Source organism: Hirundo rustica, chromosome 3 (assembly GCF_015227805.2).
Source record: "Hirundo rustica isolate bHirRus1 chromosome 3, bHirRus1.pri.v3, whole genome shotgun sequence".
NCBI lineage: Eukaryota > Metazoa > Chordata > Aves > Passeriformes > Hirundinidae > Hirundo > Hirundo rustica.
The window spans coordinates 110,083,277-110,109,507 of record NC_053452.1 but is presented as its reverse complement, the minus strand read 5'-3'; the positions used below and the strand labels follow the sequence as shown (position 1 = coordinate 110,109,507).

Genomic DNA, 26,231 nt, shown 5'->3' with positions numbered 1-26,231 from the left:
CCAGAGACAGCTTTAATTCCAGGTAAGTGTCAACAGAGCAGTGACACCCACTAAAAATTTCTGACTTTTTACATTCATCTTTAGGAGAAACACAAATACTAATCTCTCTGGTATTCAGCTCCTCATCAGGGTTGAACCAGCATTTGGCCTTTAGCTCTCTTAGAGAAAGACAAGGCTGAATCAGCCATTTCAGGTTGTGCATCTATGGACTCAAGGTAGCTGAATCCTGAAGAACAGGTATTTATGCTTAAACTGACCAAGTGGAAACATTTCTAATCCTTCCTACTAGGGAAGCGGGAAAAAGTAATTTTAATTTTTTTTTCCACTACATTTGAAGGCCTTAGCTAAGATAAAAAAGAGGGCCAAAACAGAACCATCACAGGCTTTCAGTAAAAAATGTCGACCCCACAGGACCTTCAATATGATTCTAGCTAATGCTTCAACTATCTTGAGGACTGTGGATTAAAAACATCATCCACTATAGCTCAATTTCAGCCTACACAGACAGTTACAGGTGAGCTACTCAAACATGCAGGTGGATAGCAGCACAATATTACCACTGTTTCATTTTGATTAGCAGGTTCATGTTAGAACACATTCACCAACATTTTTGTCTATATCAGGGAAGTAGGGAGATTCTATTAAGCCTAACTAGCAGGAACACTTCAATGGGAGACCAAGTTAAAGGTGTTTTATTACAAGGGTTTACAAATACAGCTGGGAATCAGCTTTCTTCAGACACTTCTGAAATTGTCCCAAGTAGAACCAGCAACAGCAAAGTATCAACTATCTTGGGCATCGGAAGTGTTATCGTCAAACACACCCCATACATCAAGCAAAATAAGAAGAGACACCACAATCTTTCTCTATCAATATTCTCAACCACAATTTAACTACCTGAATAGATGCTAGGACCCACGTGATTCAGAAGTAACCAATTTTTACATACTTTATAAAATTTGCTTTCTAGTGCACTTTCCAAAACAGGTATTGCTAAGAGTTTGACTCTGTCTGCATTGTCAACCAACCAGTTTGGATACAGGATTATGTCCAGCTCATTTTGTCCGGAGTTCCTTTACGATAATAAATTATTTTCTCAGAACTGACAGAATTTAGTGACCTTTTCAACTTACCAAGCTGGGACAAATATAAATTTGCTAAAAATATTACTATCCTTTGCTCTTCAAGTCTCAACGGGTTTTCAGTTGAGAGTGATCTAACTGAGTATGCACACTGTGGCAAAGAGCATTTAGCCATGCAAGAGGTTCCTAAGTTATCTGATGTGTCTGGTGGGAATTATAAAAATGTCACTTCAAGGGTATAAATTTACATCATCATGTAAAAAAGAAGGTACTAATAAGAGACATCTTAAAAAACAAATACGTTTACTGCCTATGAAGAAAAAGACTGTCATAATTTGGAAGCTGAATGTTGACTTACAGATGGAAAGACCCATTAGATCATTCATTCCCTCTCTTTGCCAAGACAGAAATATATCCTAAAGAACATTTCATGCTCTTCTGCCCAGTATAGGTTTTGAAACATAAGTGCTGGAGTTTTTATTGAAAACCTGATTGCTTTATAAAGCATGCACAAGAGACTGGCATGTACATATGGGAGTATTAAGTCAAAAAACAGTGGTTTGAGACAGAGAGGGCATTCAGAAGTGGGAAGGATGTGGGTAAGAATCATGTAGCTCTAGAAAGAGCTGTTGGTGGGCTGATCATTGATAAATGTTCTAGTTAGAAAAGACATGCACGTAATGACTACGCAACTATTCCTTGGCATTAATCTGTCCATACCCATTTTCTATCTGAGTACTTCAGCTAGACTCATAAAGCCAGAGTTATTCATCTATTTTAGGTACTTTAGGATGGAATGAATCATGCCCTAAAAGTATCTATTTCTCACCACTGACTTTTAAGTGAATCAGGAAGCAGGGTCTGACTTAGACAACTGTGGTGTTTATGTGCAGAGATAAGTTAGAGGGCTGAGGCTCCATGCTGTTAGTTAATGGGACCTTGGGTACTACTTTCATGTAGGCAGCTGTACCTATTTACTTCAATGCAAAAATACTGATTTGTAGGATGAATCCCACACCTACAATTAAATGAGGAATGAGTCTCATTCTCTGTGACCATGTTTGCATAACCATCCTGCTTTCCTTCCTAATTGCTCACCAGTTTTGCTTAAGCATTGTGAAGGCCCAAAAAACTTTAAACCCTTGATGAGAGTGAGAATTAAGTGGCCTTCTGAAAAGACTTGGTTCTCTTCTCTCCAGTCTAGTGAACTACAAGAGTCTCACTCTAAACCACAGAAGGGAAGGTCTGGGTGATTAACAACTGCTTTGGCAACTCTGCTCCCCTAGATGTGCTGGATTGCTGCGTTAGAATTGCCTTTCTGTTACAGAGGAAAGGGAGCTCCAAGAGCCACAAACATCAAGAAAGCTGTTGAAAACGCTCCTGCAAGAGTGATGGACAGCTCCAGTTGGAACAACGTGATGGAGAAACTCTGATGCCTTCCCTGAGACCCAGGGGGATTTCAGAGAACCCAAGGTCCAGTGTCAGAGAGGTGACTGCAGTCAGTTATACGCGTATGACATTTGGAGAGCTGCCATCTAACACCATATCCCTGAGGGTAGAAATGAGCTCACAGAATTTATACACTTCTACAAGAAGAGGCAAAACTTCTGTCTTGCTGTAGCAGTGTCTTGTCCATTATATGTGTCCCCATGCTAGGTGCCTCTGTTTACAGATGGCAGATCAAGCCAGCCTGGTACCCTTGGCTCCAGAAAGGTAACTGCAAGGGTCTGCATATATGAAAAAATAGTTTTCAAAAGAAGTGGTGACTTCACTGCCTAAAGTCTCCTTAGTCTGAATGTAGCCCACATAGAAAAGATGAGGGACTTGCCTTTACACAATAATTTGCATTTGTGTTTTTTTAATTTCTTAGCAATTTCTTAAATATATTTATGTAAAAATTACAATATTTCCTTAGGTGTTTCCCACTTTACATGATATATGTACAAAAATGTGTATTTGGTGAGTAAAAGCGCATTCTGAAAGCAGGAAGAATACACAGACATATCCCTGTCACAAGAACACTGATTTACAAGGCATAGATCAGTGGACCTGCTCTGACAGATTATGTATTTTGTTTCTTTATTAACTGTGCACAATTTTTACATTCTGTTTCAGTTAGCTTATGACAGATAACTACTTTTTAAAATCAGATCTCAAGGCAAAGAAATGTCAGTGTGGAAGAATAAAGACATTCAGTGTGCATTTATTAGGTAAATAAATACTCAAGCTTCTCAAAAGTGTTGAAGTAAATGACACATCTACTTAAATTGGTGAATTCATGGTGAGTAGCTTTAAATAAAAAATCTTTTGAAGTAAAAATACCACAAAGTATTAGACATTTCATAAAGTTGAGTTAAATTAGTATTAGAAAAATTATTACTCTTACATTTTTATTACATATTGAGCTGGTTCTCTCTTCCTCTGAAGTCACCAGGAATATTAACATCTATTTAATTAACTTGAAGCAAGATTTAGCCTGGAAGAGTTATTTTACCATGAGTAAAGGAGAAAATGAAGTCTGAGATTCAGCTTTTCCAGCAAGGCACTGAACTCAGATACACAGAGACATTTAGACACCAATCTGCCATTAGACAAGAAATAGACAAGTAAATACATTTAAGAACCTGGAACTTATTAGCTCTGATCCATTTGGACACAAAAAGTATTCACTCTTTCCCTGAACAGCCAGTAGAGCAATGCATAAAAGCACCAATATAAATCAGTATTACAAAAAAAAGGCAGCCCACCCTCTGCAATGAGGAAGGCTGGATTAATTTTCCAATACTCATTATGAACCACAGGAACTCATGTCTACCAGCTGGCAGCTATGTGCAACCCTGTGTTGAGTTTTGGACTTAACTTACAACTTCTAAAAACCATCTCCTCCAAAGGACCAAGGACTTGCTTGCTGGAATTACTCTGCAGGAGAGAGCCAGCCAAAGTGCCACTGGCTGAGACACCTTGTTTAAGCCACAGGTGACATTCTGATCCCAGTTACACCAGAGTTAATCAGAGGCCCAGAGATGCTAATAGATCAGAATCTAGCTCTTTGGAGGTGTAAAGACTGTGGTTGCTCACTGAAGTGTCTCAGATTTCTAACTGTAATGCCATGACAGTTTTCAGTGACCAGCCTTTATTTTGAGTGTGAGTGTGTGCTATAGAGATCTATGCATGCCAAGATGATGGAGCAATTTTTGTTTTGTTTTTTTGGCAGGGGGGAAATATGCTAACTGAATGAGGCAAACTTGTTTTTCCGCTCTTTTTTTTAATCCTGTTTTTTAAAAATGAAGTTGTGCCAAACAAATGTTCGATGTCTCTTTTATTCCCTTTGTGCCTTCTTTGATCCCCAGTACAACTTGTTCAAATTCATAATCATGGCATAACTTAGGTTTTATTCCCTGCTGTATATTTTACAAGTCCTCCATTATTTACAGTTTTTTAAAGGATACAATCTGAAAGATAACCTTACCTGAAATTAATTTTGTCATATATGCTGTTTATGGGGTACTACAGGATTCTGTTCTCACAGAATTTCCTTGTCCATATTATTGTCTCCCACGAGACCCATGAGAGGAAATTCTCCTTGAGATTCTCAAATATTATCCCAAATGGAGTCTGAGGTTCAAACTCAATTGCTACAGAATAGAGCTTGCAGTGTGTCTAAACCCTGCAGATTTCAAGGAACACTGAGCCTTAGAGAATTTTGGAAACTCCACAGCAAATTCAGGCTTACTTGACTCCCCAGGTCACTACCATGCCAGCCAGTGGAAGTTTGTGGATGTTGCCATCTTGTATCTGTCAGATAATTAATTAGAAATAAGTATGTTTCATATGAAGCATGTCTTCATATGGGTGGCATAAGTAAGACTTCAGATGAAGTCCTATTTCCTAAAGTCTTCAGAGATAGATGAAAATTTCACTGTAGCTCTGCTGCAAATATTTTTCAAGACTTCAGTGTTTGTGAGATGACCTGAATTCCAAAACTGAGGGAGATTCTGCCAAACTTACTGGCAAACCTCACATATTCAGCCTTGTATTATCCTCTGATAATGTCACAGACACTGCTGAAGAGCAAATGCTTTATGAGATGATGAATTTTAAAAACAAACAAACAAACAAACAAACAAACAAACAAACCCCACAGCAAATAAAGTCTAGTCTTCCACATGAGTAGTCAGTCCATTCTCTCAAGATGTCAGCATAGCTGGCAGAAGACACATTATCCCTAGCAAAACACATGAGCATTTCAGTCACACTGAGGCAGAAGTTTCTGCATCCAAACCACATTTTAGGTTGCTAGAATCCAGCTGTGACACAGTTTTGTTAGGATATTTAAAGCATGGTGGTCCAGAATATAGATGAGATGCTGTGCCAAAGAACGGCTTTATCAGTTTCAGCAAAATACTCCCAAAAGACAACAAAGCAGTGAAACAACATTATTTTAAAGTAAAACAAATATATATTATACAGACTTTAACAATTTATGGAGCTGCTGGGATTGTATTTTATTGCAATCTATTCATTATGACTACTATGGGTAAAAAACTTTCACTAATATAAGAAACATTAATCCTGCTATAACTTGGAGGAAGTCGTCAGAACTCCTAGTGAAATAGGTATGGTAGAGTGGCATCCATGCCACAAAGGGTAAGGTAAAATCATTAAAAAACATGGTTTCACCACAAGCACAGATTGAGAACAAAGAATTTATGAGATTTGCACGAAAAAAGGATATTCTAACCTGCATATGTAACTTTTTAATTTTTACCTATTTCAGTCATCCTTGCTGGCTTGTTCTTGAAGAATATAAAAAAGTTTTTATTTTGAATGTAATCTTCATTAAATAATTCACAAAAGAAAAAAAAAAAAAAGGTAGCTATGAATGAGCATGTGATATAATTGCACCAATTTGGGAGTTGTTTAATGGTAATAATCATCCTCAGTAAATACACCTGGAAAAAGGGTATTAAAAAATTCTTACAATAGAGGTCCTACTGCCTTCAACAAGACATTTGTTTTCCTCAGGTATTAATATGCAAATATATAATGTATAAATGAGCTAAAGATGCAGAACGTGTATTATTAAGTCTTACATCTTTAACCACAGTTACTACATTGATAGCTTGTAAACCTTTGCCCAGGTTTAATTTATTCACTTTTTGTTAATTTAAAAAGCAAGGGACACAAGTTACATGGAAGCTGAAAGGAGATGCACCGGCAAAACAACAATTACAGAGAGATGCTGAGGATGGGATTCAGTTACCTGTTTATAAGCTTCTAATGCCATCTTAGGCAGTCCAGGGACTATCTGGGGATCATCTCTTCGTTGCCAGCTGCCACCCCAGAATGGCACTACTCTTCTTGAAGTCCTGTGTTGTACCTGCCAGCTCAGTGTGGCTATCTGAGATAACATGGGGCACTGAAAATAGTAATGGTTGCTTATATTTAAGTTAATTAATCCTACCCAGACTATTTATGCTCAGCCATATGCACACTCTGCCCAAGCTAACCCCAGAGAAGGCTGTGCTAAGGAGGGAAGGATGGAGACACCCAAGGCAGTCCATCCTGCCCAGCTCTGGGCCTGAAACAACACAGTCCACCCAAACTGCTGTATCCTCCCATAGCCCCATTGTGCTACAGCAATTTATTGGTTGGGTCTTTTGGGTCTTTGACAATTCAAGGATCTTGCATGATGTTATCTTACATATTGTGGAAAATGCAGGGTTAGGAGAAACAGGAAATTTTTTGATTCCTCACTGCATTCTGTCTGTATGATGAGGGAACAGCCCTCAGATACAGGTGGCTGGGAAGACCAAGAAAGAAATTAATATATATTTGTAGCTAGGAAGTATGTCCCAGTAAAATGAACACTAATCACTAATCAGCTCTCTTTGCTTCTAGAGTATGGACTTGGGGTATTTTAGTTTGGGTGTTCGGGTTTTTTTCAATTCTCACCTTCATTCATTCTCTTGTAACTACTAACAGAACAGAGCATGCTTTCCCTTTTCTACTTTTCTTTCATAGCCATTTCGGATCTTGTCTCTTTGAAAGATGCTGCCCATCACAGATTGCAATCTGCCTTGTACAGTTCTCAGTCAATCTGCCTTGTACAGTTCTCAGTTATGTTTAAATTTTCTTTCATCCTTCAAAGGCTACCTGAAAGAAGTGTCAGGTCATTATTTCAGGCTGTAGCTTAATACTCAGGCTTACCAGTGTATGATCTCTCTCTTTGGTAAAGACCTTCATTCACTGAAGGTCAAGGTATTAGTGTTATTTTTAAATATATGCCCAGCACTGAAGAGTTAAAAATAGCCTCCTACGAAAATGCACAGTAATTGGTTAAACCTTGTTAGCAATCACATGAAGATGATAACTCCTCCCAGGAAAAGACCTAGCCAAAGCAGCTTTGACATGGATTTATACTTAGAAGAGCAGCTGCAGGCCTACAGAGAAGGAGTTCACAATATAGACTCTTGGATTATTAGCAGAAAATAGCAGCTTGATGCTGGAAAGGAAGGGAAGGAGACATGAGAAAAAATTTTTTTCATGGTGATCTGCAAGTGAATTAAATGTACTCTCTACTTTGGAACAATCACCACTAGAAAGAAAGCCTAAAAAGATGGATCTGGGAAAGGCAAAGCTTCTGAGAACCGGCCTCAATGCTTTATATCAAGCTATCCACCCTGTGCATGGAATTGCCTGGACAGATGGGAAGCAAGTGATACTGACTACTTTATACTATCAAAATGGAGAGCTGAAGTTTGGAGACTCAAGCATTGTTGGTCAATTTGAACATGTGCATGGGCTTTACTGGGGCCCATTTTGCTCTACAGACACCCCAGCTCTGCTCGCTGTTCAGCACAAAAAGCATGTAAGCATTTGGCAGCTGGTCTACAGCAGTGCAGAGAAGAAAAAGCCCTTGATTTCTCAGACTTGTGAAGTTGGTGAGCCATTTCCTCTGCTTTCTCAGGGCTGTGTCTGGCATCCAAAGAAGGAGGTCTTGGCTGTGCTTACAAAACGAGATGCGTCAGTCTTGCATGCTGTCCGTACTGACAATACACGGGTTAAGGCAGAGATCAAAAGCAGCGGACTCATCCACTGTGCTTGCTGGACTAAGGATGGCAATCGTTTAGTAGTTGCTATAGGGAGCGCCCTGCACTCCTACATATGGGATAATGCTCAGAAAACTCTAAATATCTGCTCCTTTTGCCCAGTTTTTGATGTGGGAGGTTATATCTGCGCTATAGAAGCCACTCTGGATTTCCAAATTGCTGTAGCTACTGAGCTTCCTTTAGATAGTATCTGTGGTTTCAATGCAGGCATTGCATTTGATGTGCCCTCTGGTACAGAAGATGGTTCTTTAATCTCACAGGTGCTTGGTGATGAGGAATACTCCATGGACACACGAAGAAAGTCCATAGATTCAGACAGATCAGGTGTTGATTCAGTTGCTTCTTCTTCATCGGGTCCTGTGGATTTGACCCATATCCTTGCAAACCACCGTCGATCTGATCCCAGTCCTCTCATTACTCTGAAACGCAAAGACTCTGCCACAACAAATGGTCAAGATTCTTCTCACTTGATCTTGGTGACTTTTGAGAGGAAGGTAACGACCACCAGAAAAGTCACCATCCCAGGTATTTTGGTTCCTGATATAATGGCTTTTGACTTTAGAGCTCAGATTGTGGCAGTAGCCTCTAATACTTCTAATATTGTTCTGGTATATTCAGTAACCTCTTCCTGCATGCCTCACATTCAACAAATCCAGCTGGAAAAAAATGAAAGACCAAAGGGCCTATGCTTTTTAACAGATAAACTCTTAATGATTCTGATTGGCAAGCAGAGGTTCCCTGAGCCTAATCTCATTCCATCTTCAAGTTCAGACAGGTATGTAATGCGTCTTATGGTCAAAGAATTGATGCTGGAAGAAAATTCTTCAGCATTGTCTGAGACTAAGCAGAATATGTTTTATGACTTTGAATCCTCTGTTAATATACCTGGAAAAAGAAGATTCTTTGAGAATCTTGCCACAGAAGACCAGCCTCAAAGCAGGGAGTTGTTAATACCAAGAAGCACAGTTATTCAGTCTCCAAGTGGCAGGAGAAGACTCATTGAAGAAGTAAAGAGCCCTAGTTATGAGCAGAGCTCTTCATCAAGTGTGAGTGACCTGGATGAAAAAAGGCTCCCAGGTGACTCCTCGGTGGCCTTAGAAACATTGGATGCTGAACCTATGAATCGCTCAGTGTCTCTTCGTGGTTTTGGATCACCTAGCAGGATTTCCAGCAGACCAACATCCCCTAAAGTGCAGTTCAACGTGATCCAAGAAGTATCGAATTCTCCTAAAAACAACAATTTGCCAAGTGAAAGGGGAATGAGTCACATATCTAGAAATTTAGAGAGACTTTGTGGCAGTTTCAATGAGTTACAGCTGAGTCTTTCCGAAATAACGGACTTTGCTAGGAACGGGAGGAGGATATCTTTAGCCTACCCATGCTCCCAGGAACCGCCCGTCGTGCATGTCACTTACCAGGTAACATCTTCTCCACTTAGAAATATTGTAATAGGAACCGAATTTTTAAACAATCTTGCATTTATTTAGCTTTAAATCAAGAGGATGCAGTTTATTTTCATCAATCCATAAGAAATGTAACCTAGGTTTGGCATCAAGCTTAATGTAAAATGGAATTATAATTTGTCATTGGAACAATAACTCAGAATGATGTGGATAGTTTAGAGGATACTTAACATGGGAGATTTGTCTGTTTATTCTTTGATCATGCACAATTGTCTTGGAAGCTTGGCCGATTTTGTGTACATCTGTCAGAGAGAACAGAGCCAGAGTTTTTAATCTACAAAAGGCTTGTATTTTAGCTTAGTGCAGAGATAAGCTGATGAATGGGGGGGCTACAGTAGCTCACCAGGAATGCAGTAAACGTAAACCTGAGCTCAAATCCAGAGTCTGAAGATAGTCAGACTCAGAGGAAGACTGAAACAAAGTACTGAATCTCAATTTATGAAAAACTTAAATGGACATGACAAGAATTTGGCTTATTTCTACTTTGATTTCTCAACACTATTCTTGGCAAAATAAGATGTACTCAATCTGTAAAACACATAACCACTTAAAATTCTTTGAAAAAAAATCCCCTCAGACAAACAAAAACATTCCAGTCTATCAATACATAATTATGATTTCATTAAATAAATGTAAGAATTTCAAACCGTCATGTTCCTATATATCTTTGTTTTGGCAAATTTCCTCCTGGTTTCAATAAGGATTTCAACTAAGGAATGTAGGTTGGGTAATTATTTCTATCTACTATTTTTAATATTATTCACAGGAATACTAACATTATACTGATCAGATTTTTGAACATGCTGATGTTAGTGATAAAACTGATGTCCCTTTCAGGATGTAGATGCCAATTCTAAATGCATCCTTATCTACTGCAACATAAGCAGCATTATGTCAAAATAATACACTGCAGTGTGATGATGCTGAAGCAAATTTTACTTCCTTTGACTTTAAAGGAATCCATACAGACATCTAAGTATGCCTCCTTAAGCACTCATTAAGGGAATGGTGACTCAATTCAATCATGATCATTACCTTCTAGCGATCGTTTACTTGGCATTTAAACAGATTCTGGTGTGTTGGGTTCTCTGGATAAAAGCAAAGCTTTCAATCTGAATTAGTCAATAATTTAACTTGAACACATTATACAAATTCTGGTGAAAAAGCAGCATGTCTATTTTAAATAATTTAGGATTTTATTGGCCAAGAAGCAAGCCCTTCTGTTCTCCAGAATGTTCAAATTAATTTTGATTTCTTAACATAAATCAACTTATTTATTTAGCAAGCAGCCCTATTTCTAGGATTCAATTGGATTAACCTTTCCCAAGAGAAGTGTTATTTATGACACGTAACATTAATCTAAGATCTGAAGTTGCTGTGCACATGCTTGCACAAGAAGTAAGAATTAGTTAATCTGGTTTTTTTCCTTTGGAAAGAACAACAAAAAAATTTAAATTCTTCTAAAATACTGCTAGAAAAACTGTATTTAGAAAGGAATACTTATTAATCTGAACAGGCTAGTTTCACATTAAGCCAGCAGCAAGCACTGCTTAACACCACATTACAATGACTCAGAAAAAGTGCCACTAATGCCTTCCCACACACAGCTTTCCTGGGGAAGTCTCGACTAACACCTTGTGTAGTTCATCCCCTCTGTTGAAATCTAACAGGATCACAGCATGATGCCAAAAAAAATGAAAAACAGACTTGGCAGAAAGGTCTACAGACAGACAGGGAAATATTTGCTTCATAGGCAGCTAATAATTTTCAGAGAAATAGTTGTTTTGATTAGTTTATACTCAGACATCTGAACCTTGTTCCTCCTTCAGGAGTTGTTTAGTGCACCGTGAGCTCAGAGACCAGCTGTGGGTTCAAGCCAGACTGTGTTCACAGAGCAAAAATCAGGAAATGGCTTTATTGCCTTATGATATAAATATCAGCCAGTGGAAAACATCCTAAGCTTTAGGAACACTGCAGTCCAGTCAATCATATGGCCATTATCTTCCAGCTCTTTGTGCCAAGTGCATGTCTTCTTAAGTGTCTCTATAATCCCCAGCACAGCAGAGGCTCAGTCTTGATTGAGAAATCTATTGTACTAAAGAATACAATAATCAGAACTACCTAACCATATTTATGCATTTAAAAAATAAAATGAAAGTTTAAAACTTAATATATAAAAATGTAGCAATAATTGATGAGCAACTATGAACATGGTTATGCAGAAGCGTCATTGATATATTTATGTGTACTTCCTGTTCTGCTTAGAAAACTAAAAAAAAACCCTGAAACATTTATTACTTAATAATTCATAATGTCTGCTCATTTAACAGTCTTCAAAACCTTTATTTATCCTGTTAGTGCAAGCCTGCCTGTAACGCCTCTGAAGACACATCTATGCAGTGCTACCAGAATTTGTATTCTTTGTAGCCCATAGCCATAGAAGAAAACCACGATCATTTACACTTTGGAAATGTCACTGTACTATCACTTTTGTAATAGCATTCCACCACCAGAGGTAACTTGATCATTCAACCCTGAAAAGCAAATATTATTCCTCTTTCATCACATACAGGCTTGTGATTCAGGGGGATGTGGGAGGGCAGACAGACACAGGCAATAAGATTATATTATTTAAAAAAAAAAAAAAAGAAGATCTGTCACAGATTTTTTTCTGTTTCATTTTGCAAAAAGACACTTTTGTCATCCTTTTCCCTCAGAAAAGAAACAGCTGCAGAATATTTAAATTAGTCTCATTCAAAACCTAATTACAGTGGAAATAAAGCCAATCTGGATCTCAAATTAAAGGCATTTAGGCAAACTTCTCCAGGAGGAATAAAATTCATCTTAATCTGAAGAATATCTTTAAACTCCTACATTTTGTTCACAAGCAGTATGATGTCAAAAGTTTATATCACTGAGAGCATATATTGCATAATTAAACAGGAAATAATATCTTTTTAGCAATTAGTCACAATGACTTTCTTTTCTTAGCACTCACCAATAATTGTACACAAGTCAGTTTGTGCTTTTATTGTATCTTTTTATAGTATCTTCATACAAATTACTATGGGGAACTTAAATGGCAAGGTCAGCTACAAAATAAACTATTTTTTTACACGTATCTGGGAGATGAACAGAAAGGATCCAAACATATGGTAGTAAAGCTCTGATAGAAATACATGATGTAAAGAAGGTGAATATAAGGGGGGCACAGTAAAATAAGTGAAGACCAGGCTGAAATGATGAGCTGTAATAAGACCATGAACCCTTCCAAAATGCAAAGGGCAATTTTGACTCGGGTTGAGCAATAGAAAGTAAGTCATGAAAATGATGGAAGAGGAAGCTGATATGACTGCTCCCTGGAGAAAGAAACTAGTCAGCTATCCTGAAATATAGAAAGAAGAGATTTAGGATGACTGTAAAAGAAAGACCTGCAGTTGTCAAGAGAAAGTGTGATTAATGCATGGATAGCATTTTGAGCAAAGGTTGAGGAATTTGTTATGAACAAATTCTGTCAACAGTGTTCTGAAACTGATCAATAGCAGACAAGCAGGGCTTGTAGAGGAGACACTATTCCTTTTGTTAGAACAGAGGATTTGTTTGTTGGATATGCAGGTGGAAAAGGAAAGAAACATGCAATGTCAAAAAGGAAGCCAGTTTTCATACTGCACAAAGAAAAGTAAAGATCATACATAAAGATCATGGAAGCACAAGCACAAAAGGTATATCTTAGATGACAGTATGCCTGAAACAGTAGTTGCAGAACTATTAACAGAGAGCCAAGAGGAGAGAAATCCCAGCATCGTGTCACCTGGAATGCTCATGTGCCCTATAAATGCAAACTGCACTGGGATTTAAGCACCTCTGAGCACCTCAGATCTCTTCCAGCATAAACATTTTAAGGTTCATGCTTCTCTGCCAGGTTAATTAAGGTTGCAATTGGAATGTCCCATATAAGCTAAGGAAAGGAAAGATATCAATATCTCCACCACAATAAAAACAGAATCTACCAAAAATCACAGCAATAGTAGAAATAATGACAGGGAAGGGAGCAGTGCAAGCTGTCAAACCTAATGAATGCTACCTATGGCAGCGCTGCACAAGGCGCAACGAGAATGTAAATCATTCTCCTTCCTCTTCAGTGCTCTATTCCTTAGCTGTTTAAGTGTCTTTCCATTGTCTTTCATTTTCATTGTCTTTCAAAAGACACTTTTCCATTTTCTTTTCATTTTCTTTTCATTTTCACATCTAGCTAATCTAGTAGCTTTTTCTCATCCTGCACAATGAATATGGTGGCAAGGTAGAAGCAAGCTGACTAATGGATACTAAGGTATCAAACCTGAAATAACCAGTGGAGCACAACACAGTTGAAATCAAGGGTTTAAAAGAATGAAACCAGAATCCTAGACAACTATAGCACTATTCACTGTGCAATGCATGTACTAACCTGATACCTTACTCTTATAAAAGAACAGATTATTAACACAAAGGAGATTAAGAATATTTAAAATACCTGTAATTCAGTACAGTACCTGAAATTGTGCCACAGGGGAAATTATTTGTTTAAGAGCAGAGAATAGGGATTAATAGAAGAAAAATAAGATGGTTAAGGAATTAGCTGCAAGGGAGACAGTAATAGTTATAGTAATATAGAAGAAAATGGAAATAAAATACTAGTGGATTTTCTCATGATGGATTTTCAGGCTCATCTAAAAGTTTCATTAATGATCTGCTGAGTTATGCTTATAAAATCTGCATACAACATAAAGTCAGTAATATTTCCAGTAAAGGATCAGGATTTCACACCTGTAAATTGATTACTATCATTTAACACCTAGAATAATTTTTAAAAAGGGATGAAATTAACTAAAAGAACTAATATTAAGTGCATAGTAATATATTTCAGGATTAAGAGATGAAATTTCTGCTTTTGTACATTTTAAGTGACTACCAGATGACTGTGAATCCAAAATACAATAGTGTTATGAACAGAACAAAAGCAGTGTGTGGGCACATCAGTGAGGCACATCCTTCAGCAGGTAATGAGCACTGGGCACACAGCTGGCAGGTCTCTGAAAAAGATTTTACATTCTTGGACATCCATGGGCAAGAAAGATACATTGAGACTTCAACTGATCGCTAAACCAGTGTCAGTAAAAACAATTCTGATTGGTAGCACATTCTCATTTACTTCCCTGTTTCATCAGTTATTGAATTTAAGTTCATTAAGATGATCTTAACATGCAGGGGAGTGTAGGCAGTGCATCAGGAAATAGCAGAAAAATGAAGAAAAGGTCAAGAGGCAGAACCAGTTCCAGCTGACTGCTCAGTGGGGTTCAAAAAAGGGAGAGGAGGCATGTTCACTTACTGTGCAGACATCTCACCCAGGAATCCTTTTGCCTTAGTAAATTATTTTTTCTTGTACATATTTGCAATCCAAAATGTGAGTTTTGAAAGACAGTTTGGCACTGCTGTGATGGGCTGGCTGCTGCCCAGAACACCCTTTATAGGCTATAAAATCTGATCTGGGCAGGCTGACATGGGTGAAGGAAAACAATTATTGAACTGACTGTGTCTTTTTGTTGGGTTTTTGTTGAAGGAGAGTTGGACTTGACATACTACAAGAAGTTGGCTAAAGAAACTTAATCTGAAAATATACACTAACATATGTAGAAATATATTTGTTTCTTCTGTGATTAACATGTTCTTTGTCTACCGATAAACTTTGTTCTAAGATAAAGCAACTAACACAAGGGATTTTAATCTGGGAATTTCAAGTCCTCTGATTCTTATTGGAGATAAGTAACAACATAGCAAAAACAATAATGGATTTTGGGAAGAGGTAGATTAAACCTATATTTGGCTAGAAAATTTTCTTTGGGTTAAGGCATAAAAGTGGGAAGTGCCAAGACAAGCTTTCAGTTGTACCCCTAACTCTCTCACAAATTACTTCCATGACCTTAACAAAATCTCCTAAGCTCCCTGTGTAATGGTATGATCATCTATAAAAAGGGGATACTAAGAGTTACCTGCATCACAAGAAGGTACAGGTTTAAATCAGTTAATCTGTGATACGATGTGTGTGAACACATTCCTCCAAGAGAAGCCACATTATCATCACTTAAACTAAGCATTAAACAAAAAGGCTAAATAATTAGAAGATTATAACTGAGAAAAGTTCTTGACCTAACAGAATTTGTAAAAAGTAAAAACTAAATGTATAAGGTGATTACATTTATCATTATAAACAGAAGCCTATGACAAAGACAGAGAAAATAGCTCATATGAATACTGATAAGCAATGAAAGACAAAAAACCAAAACTTGATCTTTCGGGTCTGTACTTGAAAAACTGTTTAGGATAAAAAATAGATGTTGTGCAGTTTTGTGTGTACAAAAATATTTTCCACTTCCAATGGCTGTTCCAATAATAATGTGCAATGCTATATAGGAAACAAACTGGAACAAAGTCATCTGGATTATACATTTCCATTCAACTGATTTCAAGTCAAGAGAGACAGAGCTAGATTATTTTCTGATAATTCTTGAGTTGAAGCATATCTATGTGAAAAATGGACCACTTGGGTCAAGGCAATGCACCTGTCTCATTTACAGTGCATTTTTTCTATAACTCATGAACTGAAGTTCCAGTTTGAATAAACTCTGCTATTTCAACCTGAACTCAGGAAAATGAAAAAGTTGTTAGATGTGCTAGTCCACAATCTGTAGCAATGACAAAGCTTTGCACAAATACTTGCACAAGCAAAGAGCACAATTGCAATTCCTATGCAAAGCACACACTCCCTGCTGAACATTCAGCCCATTGTGTTTCAGGTGTGCTTAGGTTCAATAGAATATAGTACTACATAACTTGGAAATACCTAAAAATTACAAAGAACTTCTCTTATATAGTTACAGCTGTAACAAAACGTTGCTAAACATTTATGACTAAGAAAATTGTACTTTCTTGAGACATTCCTTAGGTATGTCCTTTATTAATCATGCACCAACAAATTTCTGGTTGTTTTGAATGTGGAAGAAAGATGAGAAGATCTTTGAAAGCTGGAAAGTTCACGTTTTTAGTGGAAAGATATTTTTTACGGTTCCTATGTATAAAATTAATCATAATAAATAAATAAATAAATAACCATCACCCATAAACTATCTGCATGAGCAATTTATAGCAGAGTTGGGGAAAAAACATTTGCAACAGTCAGCAGACATTCTGATTTACAGAATTCAATGCGGCTGCATGACAGCACAGATATTGTGTACAGAAAAGTGAAAGGGATTGATTTAGAAAGGTTGTTACACAGCAAAAAAGCACACATTCACAGAGAGCAACTGTCAAAAGACAGCACAATTAGAAATGAAGACAAGCATTACAAGAGACGTTTATTTAGTCAAAGGTTAGACTACTGTGCACACAAAATAGAAGTTGCAGTGGTGAATTCATTCAACTGTAAGTTCAACATTAGCAAGAAAAATTCAAGGGTGTGAAGTAGACACAGACGGAGTAGGACTAGAACAGTAATTAGGATAGATGAGATCCTGTCAACCCATTCTGAAATATTACCTTGGATCCCTTTTGAATGTATGAAGCAGAGGGGTCTATGACATTGGGTAAACGGACTGTTCATTCATAACAAATATGTGAAATCCAAGGGTATTACAAACATGAAGATGCCAAAGAAAAAGAAACAAAGTAAACATAACACATGGAACTGCACAGGGAGAAAGCATGGAAAGAACAAAATGAAATTCACAGGACAAAGTATAGCAATACTATTTAACAATATTATTTAGAAAAAAATGTCCCATTCACATCTATTTCATAATGACATAGAGTCATTGGGAAATTTTCAATGTTAAAAGGACTTTTAAATTATATCAGATAGGAAAATGTAAATTCAAGTATATATCCACTCCATGACCATAGTAGTTCAACTATTTTTTGTCCTTGCACCTTGCAGTAACCAGAAAGATGAAACACAAAGATGTTGATTCTCCAGGCCACCTAAATTTCATTAAGCTCAAACGAACCATCTTTATATTCAAGTGTGTTCTTTCAGTGAATATCAGAGCAAATTCCAAGACTGTAAATCCATACATTCCATCTCTCTCAAAGCAAGTCAGGATTCCCAAGCTACCTTGCTGTGACAGCTTTTCAGAGAGGCTGTTGCCGTGTCCAGTCTCTCTGCAATACCCCCTGGGCCAAAATAACTCTGCAGTTATTTTACCAGGGTGGAATAACTGTGCAGTGGCTCTCAAACCCACCAACACATACAGCTGAAACCAAGCAAACCACTCAGTTTCTCTGGCAGCACCTGGAACAACGTTATTCCAGATACGATACATTCCCTTCCACGAAACTGCCTTCAGGCAGGGAAGCCCAACAGACACAGAGATGCCCACCCCAGGACAATGCACATGCAGGGCTGAGGCAACTTGGAGCTGCAGAAGCTCACAAAGCAAAAACCAAAGAGGCATTTTCATCCTCCTCACATGGGACTATGAGACTGTGCTTAGAATGGTCCTGCATGATGATGTCATCTATAAATTGTAGGAAAGACAGACAGAGAAAAGGCAAAATTACTAAAGAACTGAAAGAAGTAAGAGCAGAGGAATGGTTCTAAGAGCTCAGGCTCGATGTCTAAGCCATTAACAAGATCTTTTCTTTTACATACATGCATATGAAGAAAAGCTTTTCAAATGGATCAGTTACTGAAGAAACAAAAGATGTTCTCCTCTGTGATGGCAAGATCCATTTGAGTTTAGTCCAGCAGCTGTTTGATCTGCCTGTTATTGAAATGAAACACGGTATGTTCTTTATATTTCTCCTATCTGGTTTCACCTGAGATTTTTTTAGCATAAAAGAGGCATTTGTAATAGAATAATTACCCCAGACTTTAGTAAACCGACCTAACTAACTTTTTTTGGCAAGTGTGTTTTCCCTTGTCTAAAATACAGCAGAGTCTCTTGAAATCATTTAAATGCTAAGTAACTACAAAACTACCTGTTAGCAGAGTAATATGTTAGGTGCCTCTGCAAAGGAAGTCTGAGAAAATAATCAGTACCCTGTGTTACCTGGAAGTAGAATTGCTTTCCTGAAACCTTTTGGCATTTTGCTTCACCCATCCTTACTAGTCTGTCTCAGCCTGGACAACAGAGTATACGCTGGAGAAAAATTCACTCTCAGAATATGATATAATTATATATCAAGTAGTATTTGGGATTGTTTTAATGTATGATAAAAAATGAAGCTCAATGTTCCTATTTGCCAATCTCCCATTTTTACCACTCACCACTGATTAACTCATAAGGACAGATGGCACAAAGGGGAACCTGGCCCCAGACTGGCCTCTGAATTGCCTTGTCCCTGTCTGTTCCTATGTGACACCTTCTCAGCAACACACACACTGCCATTTCTTAGCCATTTCTCTACAATTCTTCTGATGGCCTTTCTCATCACAGACTTCTGTGATCCCCTTTCTGAGGCTGTTCCAGAAGACAAGGATATGCAGGTTCCATATTTTTGCCAGGAATCTTCCTTGACTGTGCAGTGAAGTGGAAGTATATATGAAAAAACTCTACCTGCTGTTGAGACCTGAGTTTTCCCAGCAGGCTTCTGCAGCAACATGATGCTGCAGGGAGAGAAGAAGCCCATTTTTTTTGCCTTAATATTTCCAGCTCTTGATTTTGGAAAGAAATGTCCATAATAATCAGGGGGACTGAGAAAACTTATTTTCAGCTCTATAGAGCAGTTGAATATTTAATTAGCAGAACACCTCTCCTCAATTTCATGTATTAGACTTCAGAGATATCAAAAAGATAATGTCTCAGAATCATCCTAATGCATCCTTCTTTCTGCTTGGATTTTCTGATATTGAGTCTGTACACTTAGAGCAAAAAGAAAAACTGGAACAATAATCTTTCTAAAATTCACCAAAATCCTGCAAAATTATGAGGTTTGGAGCAGAAGCAGTTGTGTAACTCTTTATTCAGTTCTAGATGGTACTTGCTTATATTCCTAAAAGTTTCTTTTGACACAAGACATAAATATTAAATGCAAAGTTTAAAAATATCACTCCCATCCTTTAATACTATATAATTAAAGTGTAAGTAATGAAGAGCATGCTTGTATTATAATGACAGCCTAGCATTCTTACTATGAGTAAACACTTAAGAATGAATAGATTGGTGGGAAAAGCTTCACAACTGTAAGTCAAATTCATGTCCAGAGCAATGCTGTTAAGATCATCAGAGGTAAAAGAGCAATGAGCTCAGCCTCATTGTTTGCACTTTAAGCCCAGGACTGTAATATCATTACCTGTGCTAAATATAGTCTGCCGTGTTGTGCCCTCGTATCAGCACACAGGAGTCTCTCTTTTTGGCACATCATCATAATAATTGTTCACAATAAAATGGCACTACACTCTGCACATGGCTTTTCCATTTAAATATTCCATGCTTCCAAGCACGTGTTATCAATGACACTGAGAATTTCCAGCATTTCAATGGATGAAAATAACTCCTGAGAGTCTGACACAAAAGTATGCTTCAATTTGATGAACCATGGAATATGCATTTGGAGCATAGAACTTCCACTTTCAGGCTCACTGCTCACAGAATCTGAAGTCTGTTCAGATTTAGAAAGAAAGTATTAAGAGTAGAAGATTAAAGATTCATGGTTTGGAAAGACAATCTTCTTATGATGTAACAGGTGACATGACAACATACAACCAGCCTGGAAAAGTGCTTTGTTAGTAGTTAAAGAAGGGGAGATTTACCTTCTCCAGGAGCATGCTTTTTTATGACTGACAAAAAATAAGAATGGTTCATTTGGATTTTCTACAGTTAATTTTGTCACATTCCATTTCAAAAACAGTTTTATATCCCAAAATCCAAAATCCCAACACAGAACCTATCAGAGCTTTCTTTCCCTCATATCCCAGGTAATGCCCCTGCTCAAAAATGACAGAATCACATGCTCTAAGGAAAGTGTGTCATATAAGAGCTCCCCTAATGCTTTTAAGTTGCCACAGATTTGTTTTTTCCATAGTGTCAAACTGAAAAAAATAGAAAATAAAGAGAATTCACTCTTTTCTATGAGACTTGCAATGTCCAGCCAAAAAGAAAGCTAGATGAATCGCTAAAGAAAATAAATATAGCTTCATTTTTAAGCCAATTTGCTAAGAAAAGTAAAAAAAACCCAAAAGTGGGGGGAGGTTTACTTTCAACTTCTATGCAATACAGAAAGATAACCTAAATGGTTTTGAAATATTTCAATTTTTAAATCTTGTCTTTTTTCTTCCCCCCAAAAAAGGATTAAAAATGTCATCCATATTTTGTTCATTCTTCTTAGGAGAGTGATTCAATAAATAATCAAAATACAAGAAATTTTACTGTACCAGCTTTTGGAAATCATCTTTTGTAAATCATCTTCAAGGTGTAACTTTCTTCTATTTGCTATATGAATTTGAAAACATATGGAACAATCTTGGTTTTACAATAATGAGATGGAGACCTCTTACTCGCTTCTGGGACAAGTACAGCACAATCATTTCTGCTGGCAACTTTTCCAGTTTTTATAATCTCTTCGTCATTTGGGTAGAGCAGATGAGTGAAAAGGCTAAGCAGAAGTAGATGTCATTAGAACAAAAGTCAGCATGGAAAGGCTGGCTGAATTTTCAGAAGATGAAGATACTTATAGTTTATTAGAACTAGCATAGATGTACCTGTGTTTGAACTTAATTTAAATAAGGGACAAAATGCCTCAAACCTTACAAGACCTTTCATTTAGCCCCTCGCTGCATTTGCACAAAGGTGTGCTGAGCATGGATTGTCAGACCTTAATGTCATTAGCGTAATAAGGCTTTAGCGCACAAAAAGAAACCTGCCCTGCCTGCGTGCTCACTGACTTTTAAAAACGTGCTTCTACATTTACGTAACCAGAGCAGTGCACTCATTTTCTTTTTCTTGCTTAATTTTTGTAGGTTCTTCTTGGATTGTGCTCACTGCAGACAAGGACGGCTTTGTGCCATTAATATTCAAAGCCACACAAGAGATAATCATAAGGGATGGAACTGACAGTTCAGAAGTCTGTGGAGGTCACTCCCACAAAAAAAGCATCCCAATGCGACCACCAAGCAGAGTGACATAATTTCTGAGCAAAGAACCCCAATGACCTTCTTTTCTCCTACAATACAGAGACATTCTGTGGTCTCAGACACTGGGAGACTAGAAAGCTGTCTTCACTACTTTCCATGTATTGTAACTGTAAAATCTGTGGCATGGTTACACTATAGCTACAGCCTCGGGTTGGCTGGACCCTCACGATTTCTTCGGAAGGACTGGACCTACAGTGGAGTTCACCACAGCTGCTGTTACGGACTGGAGAGACTATTGTTGACTCTGATTGAGGTCAGGATGTTCTTGGAGGAACAATATTGTGCTAAAGATCATAACAACAAATCTAGCTGGTACAGGTATGCAGTCTACATAAAACCTGAAGAAAATACAACTAAAGAGCTTTTATATTCATTAAGGAAAACCAGGATAGGAAAAAAAAAAGAAAAAGAAAAGAAAATTGCTTCAGGCTCTTTTCTGTTCCAGCTGGATCCCATGGAAACCTGCAACATTTTCAGAAATGCCTAATTTTTATATGAAAATACTCAATTACTAAAAAGGCTGCATCGCTGTCTCCTGTCAGTGTTTTACACAGTATGTAGATTTATACATGCACACAGAAGAGAAAGAAAAATCTTGCAAGATAAATTGATTATCAAAGATGTTGAATGTAAATTTTATTTGGCTAAATGCAGGTGTATACACTGAACCTTTCTTATATGCTCCTGCATGATCAGTCAAAAAAAGAAAAGCACTTCTATAGCAGATTATTCGTGCCCTAAAAGAGATTTCTAAAACTATTTGTGGCAAACTGTCCCTTAAATAAGTAAATAAGTGCCTGTTCTTTTCCACTGACTGCAAACACAAGCAAGGGGACTGGTTTGAACACAAAGATTTTCATTTACATACAGGTGAACCTCACCCTCAGAGACAAGAGACAGTACAGATACAGGGAGAGTCAGGCACGCAGATCCTTGGAAACTAAACTATCTTGATAATGGTGGTAGAAATAGGCATAAGGGAAGAACCTAATGAACTCCCTAACTTTTCCTCATTGAAATGGCAAAGGGAAGGATAAAGTAGAGTGAGCAGCCATGTGTGGAAGGGCATTCTGAAATGCTGGAACCATGGAAAGGTGTGCCTGCTTCACCCTGTACAGCCAGGGAAGCAGACAAGGAAGGACACTTACTTAAGATACTATTAGAAGTTATTTTTCATGCTGTGGATTTTGGGTCTTGTTAATTTCCTGAGGAGTCTTTTTTCCCTTCTTGGGAACTATGGCAAGCCCATTCATAGGGCACAGTAACTAAAATTCCGTTACAGTACTTCACCCCATACAAACGCTGGATCGAGACAGTAGATCTACTCTCTGAAGGACCCTAATGGGTTTGGAGCCTTGGCATTAGTACCATTACAGTGATGCAGCCAGGAATCTCACAAGGAACAATTTCAACTCTTGAAATAAGTAAACAGATTCATTTCATTGAATTAAGTGTCTTCTTCATGCAAGTATCCTCCCAGGGACAAGGAATCATTATTCTGAATCACTGACAACCACAGGCGTGCAATACAGCAGAGTATATTTGTACTACCTTGTTTGCAAAGATCTCTTTAAGCAGCCTCAAGAAGCATTCCTGATTGTAAAAAAAAAAAAAATCCCAAACAACAAATAAATATGACTTTTTAAGTATTAAACACATCAGTTAGTTTATAATTATTTGGTTAATTGGATTCCCTGCTTCTATGCATTAGAATTGTGTTCAAATGGTTATTTGTATTACTACTGCTTTAAGAATTTGATTTAAGTCATGCTTTCCTTCAATGAAATCAGCACAAATCACTGAAATCAAATAAGTAACACAGAGGTTCACAGACATAGCATGGTGCAGGAAGACATGATCAGATTTCTAAAGGACATGACACATTTCAAAGCAGCAGATGTCTCTAATCCTGCAAATACCCTTGAATAACATCCTTGTGTCTCATAAGTCTTGGGTATTTACAATGCTTGTGTTATGGCCAAGCAAAATAAAACTTAATTATAACTAACTAGAGTGATGGGAGGCCATATTTTAGAGGACTACTTAGGCTCAAATAAAGGAAAAAACTACAATGAAATTTTTCTCACAAATATTATCTTCTATGGGTGATAATCCCATAATTTGGTCTACTTGAATTGAAGCTAATGAAACACAGAAAATATTACAGGGGTACTCTGGGAAGGTGAAAACCTGAACTAGCAGAGATCAGCAAGTATCCAGGCATTAAAGATCCCTCAGAACTTATAACCAGACATTTCTTTGTCATTCTGTCATATTACTATTTTAGGTTTTCATGCACTACTCTTCTATAAAACAATCTGAGTGTTGAGGAGATCAGAAATTAAAAGAGATTCTTTCAACTGCTATCAAAGGTTTGGTTTGGTTTGGTTCTGTTTGGTGGATCTAAAAAAAGGACAAATTTTCAGATGACAAATCAAATAGTTTCAGGGAGTAACTAGATGTAAATCTAAAAACTTTAGTTCTGTGATGCTTAATGAATTTCTGGATATGTTATATTTTGGTGACATTGTTTTCCCTCCCGTATAATTCAAAGATTAAGTAGGAGCCAATCTACCTGAAGGTGCCATCATCACCCAGCACAAATAATCTGGTAACAAACAAGAACTCCATTCTGTCCTGTTGGACACTTAAATTTTTATAGGAAGGCTTAGGAAAAAATACTATACATCAATTAAAATTATATAACGTTAAAGAATAGAACTGTTTTCACATTTATGAATATGCTGTTATGTACATATGCTTGAAAACAAATTTTTAAATCATATAGATACACTCAAAAATTGACTAAATTGAAGAAAGTAATATTTGTTTTCAGGTAATGATTAAGGAGAGCAGTGCAGTGCAGAGCTATCTTATCTAGTGTCTATCACAGGGTAGTAAAGTTAAAATTGAAAGCAATAAAAGCACTGGAAGGAGTGCTGAAGAGATTTATGCAAAGCAGAGGATAAATTTTCAGCTTTGGTTTGGATGGAGAACAGATGGAGAATCAGTGAAGTAGAGAGATAAAAGACGACTGTTCTATTAAGCACAAGCTGTACAGAAGATATTTGCAAAAACAGCGATAAAGATGTGGAAAGAGAGAAAGAGTTTGTACTAAACAAGTTGAGCAGAGAGTAGGCTGTGAAAAGGAGAAAAGCATAGACGAGAAGCTTTCACATCCTCCCCAAATGCTATTTACAGGGCCAAAGTCGATCAGTTTAGGAAAGAGGAGTTGTTCAGATCATCTAAATGTCATGAAGCACCAGCCTCCTTTTTTAGCTCCTTCTTTCACCAGCAGAAAGGACAGTCACCAGACTAAACTGACACCAGAAAGGAGAGTCACCAGAAAGGACAGTGTCCTCTGGAATAAGGAGGCTACTAGTGCTAAGCTCGTGCCCAGGGTCACCCAGCAGGGCAGTCTGTATTCTGTAATTAAACCAGAGGAAAGCTAGGAAGACTAGGAGCTTAAATTAGAAGTGGAAGCAGAATGACAACACTCAGTATGCCAAACCAGTGGCACTCTGAATTCTAAATGGGGTACTAGCTCCTCCAAAACATTTCCCCTGTGGGGAATAAACAACATACCACAAAGTCTAAATTTCCATTTTAATTACTCTGCATCTTTATCCAGCACATTTATATGCACCACGGTATATTTTTAGGAGTTGCTACACTTTACTTAAAAGTACAATCTGCTTGAAAGTTAAAATTCACCTTACACTTTCCATAAGTTGCCTGCTGAGCATGCAACAGTCTGCTTTCTTTTCATGTTGTTGGTTTTTTTTTTTTTTTTTATTGGCCCACTTCTTGAGAAAGTGCTAACAAGAGAAGTTCTGTATTCCACATAGGCTTTTTCTTTTTTGATTTTGAAAACGGCTTCATGAGAACAATAATAAAACAATATACATATGAAATCCAGCAAAATCAAAGTAATCTGAAATTCTGCTGGCCAATTTATGATGCTGACTTTGCACAATGAAATATTATTTTGTTATTCTTTATAATAGCTAAAAAGTGAGAGATCACAGCAGGAAGCATATAAAGTAGGCCCTGCATTGCCATCAACCAGCTCTTCCATTTTCCCCTCTATTACTCTAGAATAGTATTTTTTATACTCATGTGAATTTCTTTAATATCTTTTCAATCACTAAAATAGTATCTATCAACAGTATCATCAAGCCTAACTTGCTTTCCCCCAATTCTCATTTTCCTCTGTATTTCCAATCTTGGATAATGAACTTATTTTTAGCTATTTTTACTTTCAGGTTTTCCTGCCTTAACAGAAAACCACAAGCCCTGGACCATTTTCCCACCCAAAATGAAGCTGAAAAGTCCATCTCTCTAACCCCAAACAGTGCCAATTATCCTGAAGTAACTCCTGTCAGATGTTTATCTAATTTGTTCT

The 26,231-nt window shown here is 37.4% G+C and overlaps 1 protein-coding gene across 1 annotated transcript; it reads left to right on the top strand.

Annotated features, from left to right (window-relative positions):
- The first annotated feature begins 7,701 nt into the window (after positions 1-7,701).
- Positions 7,702-21,819, top strand: LOC120750795 (WD repeat and coiled-coil-containing protein-like). The gene is made up of 3 exons (XM_040059794.1): positions 7,702-9,612; positions 18,356-18,476; positions 21,653-21,819. Exons 1-3 carry the CDS (start codon positions 7,702-7,704, stop codon positions 21,817-21,819), a joined length of 2,199 nt encoding a protein of 732 aa, XP_039915728.1.
- The last annotated feature ends 4,412 nt before the right edge of the window (positions 21,820-26,231 follow it).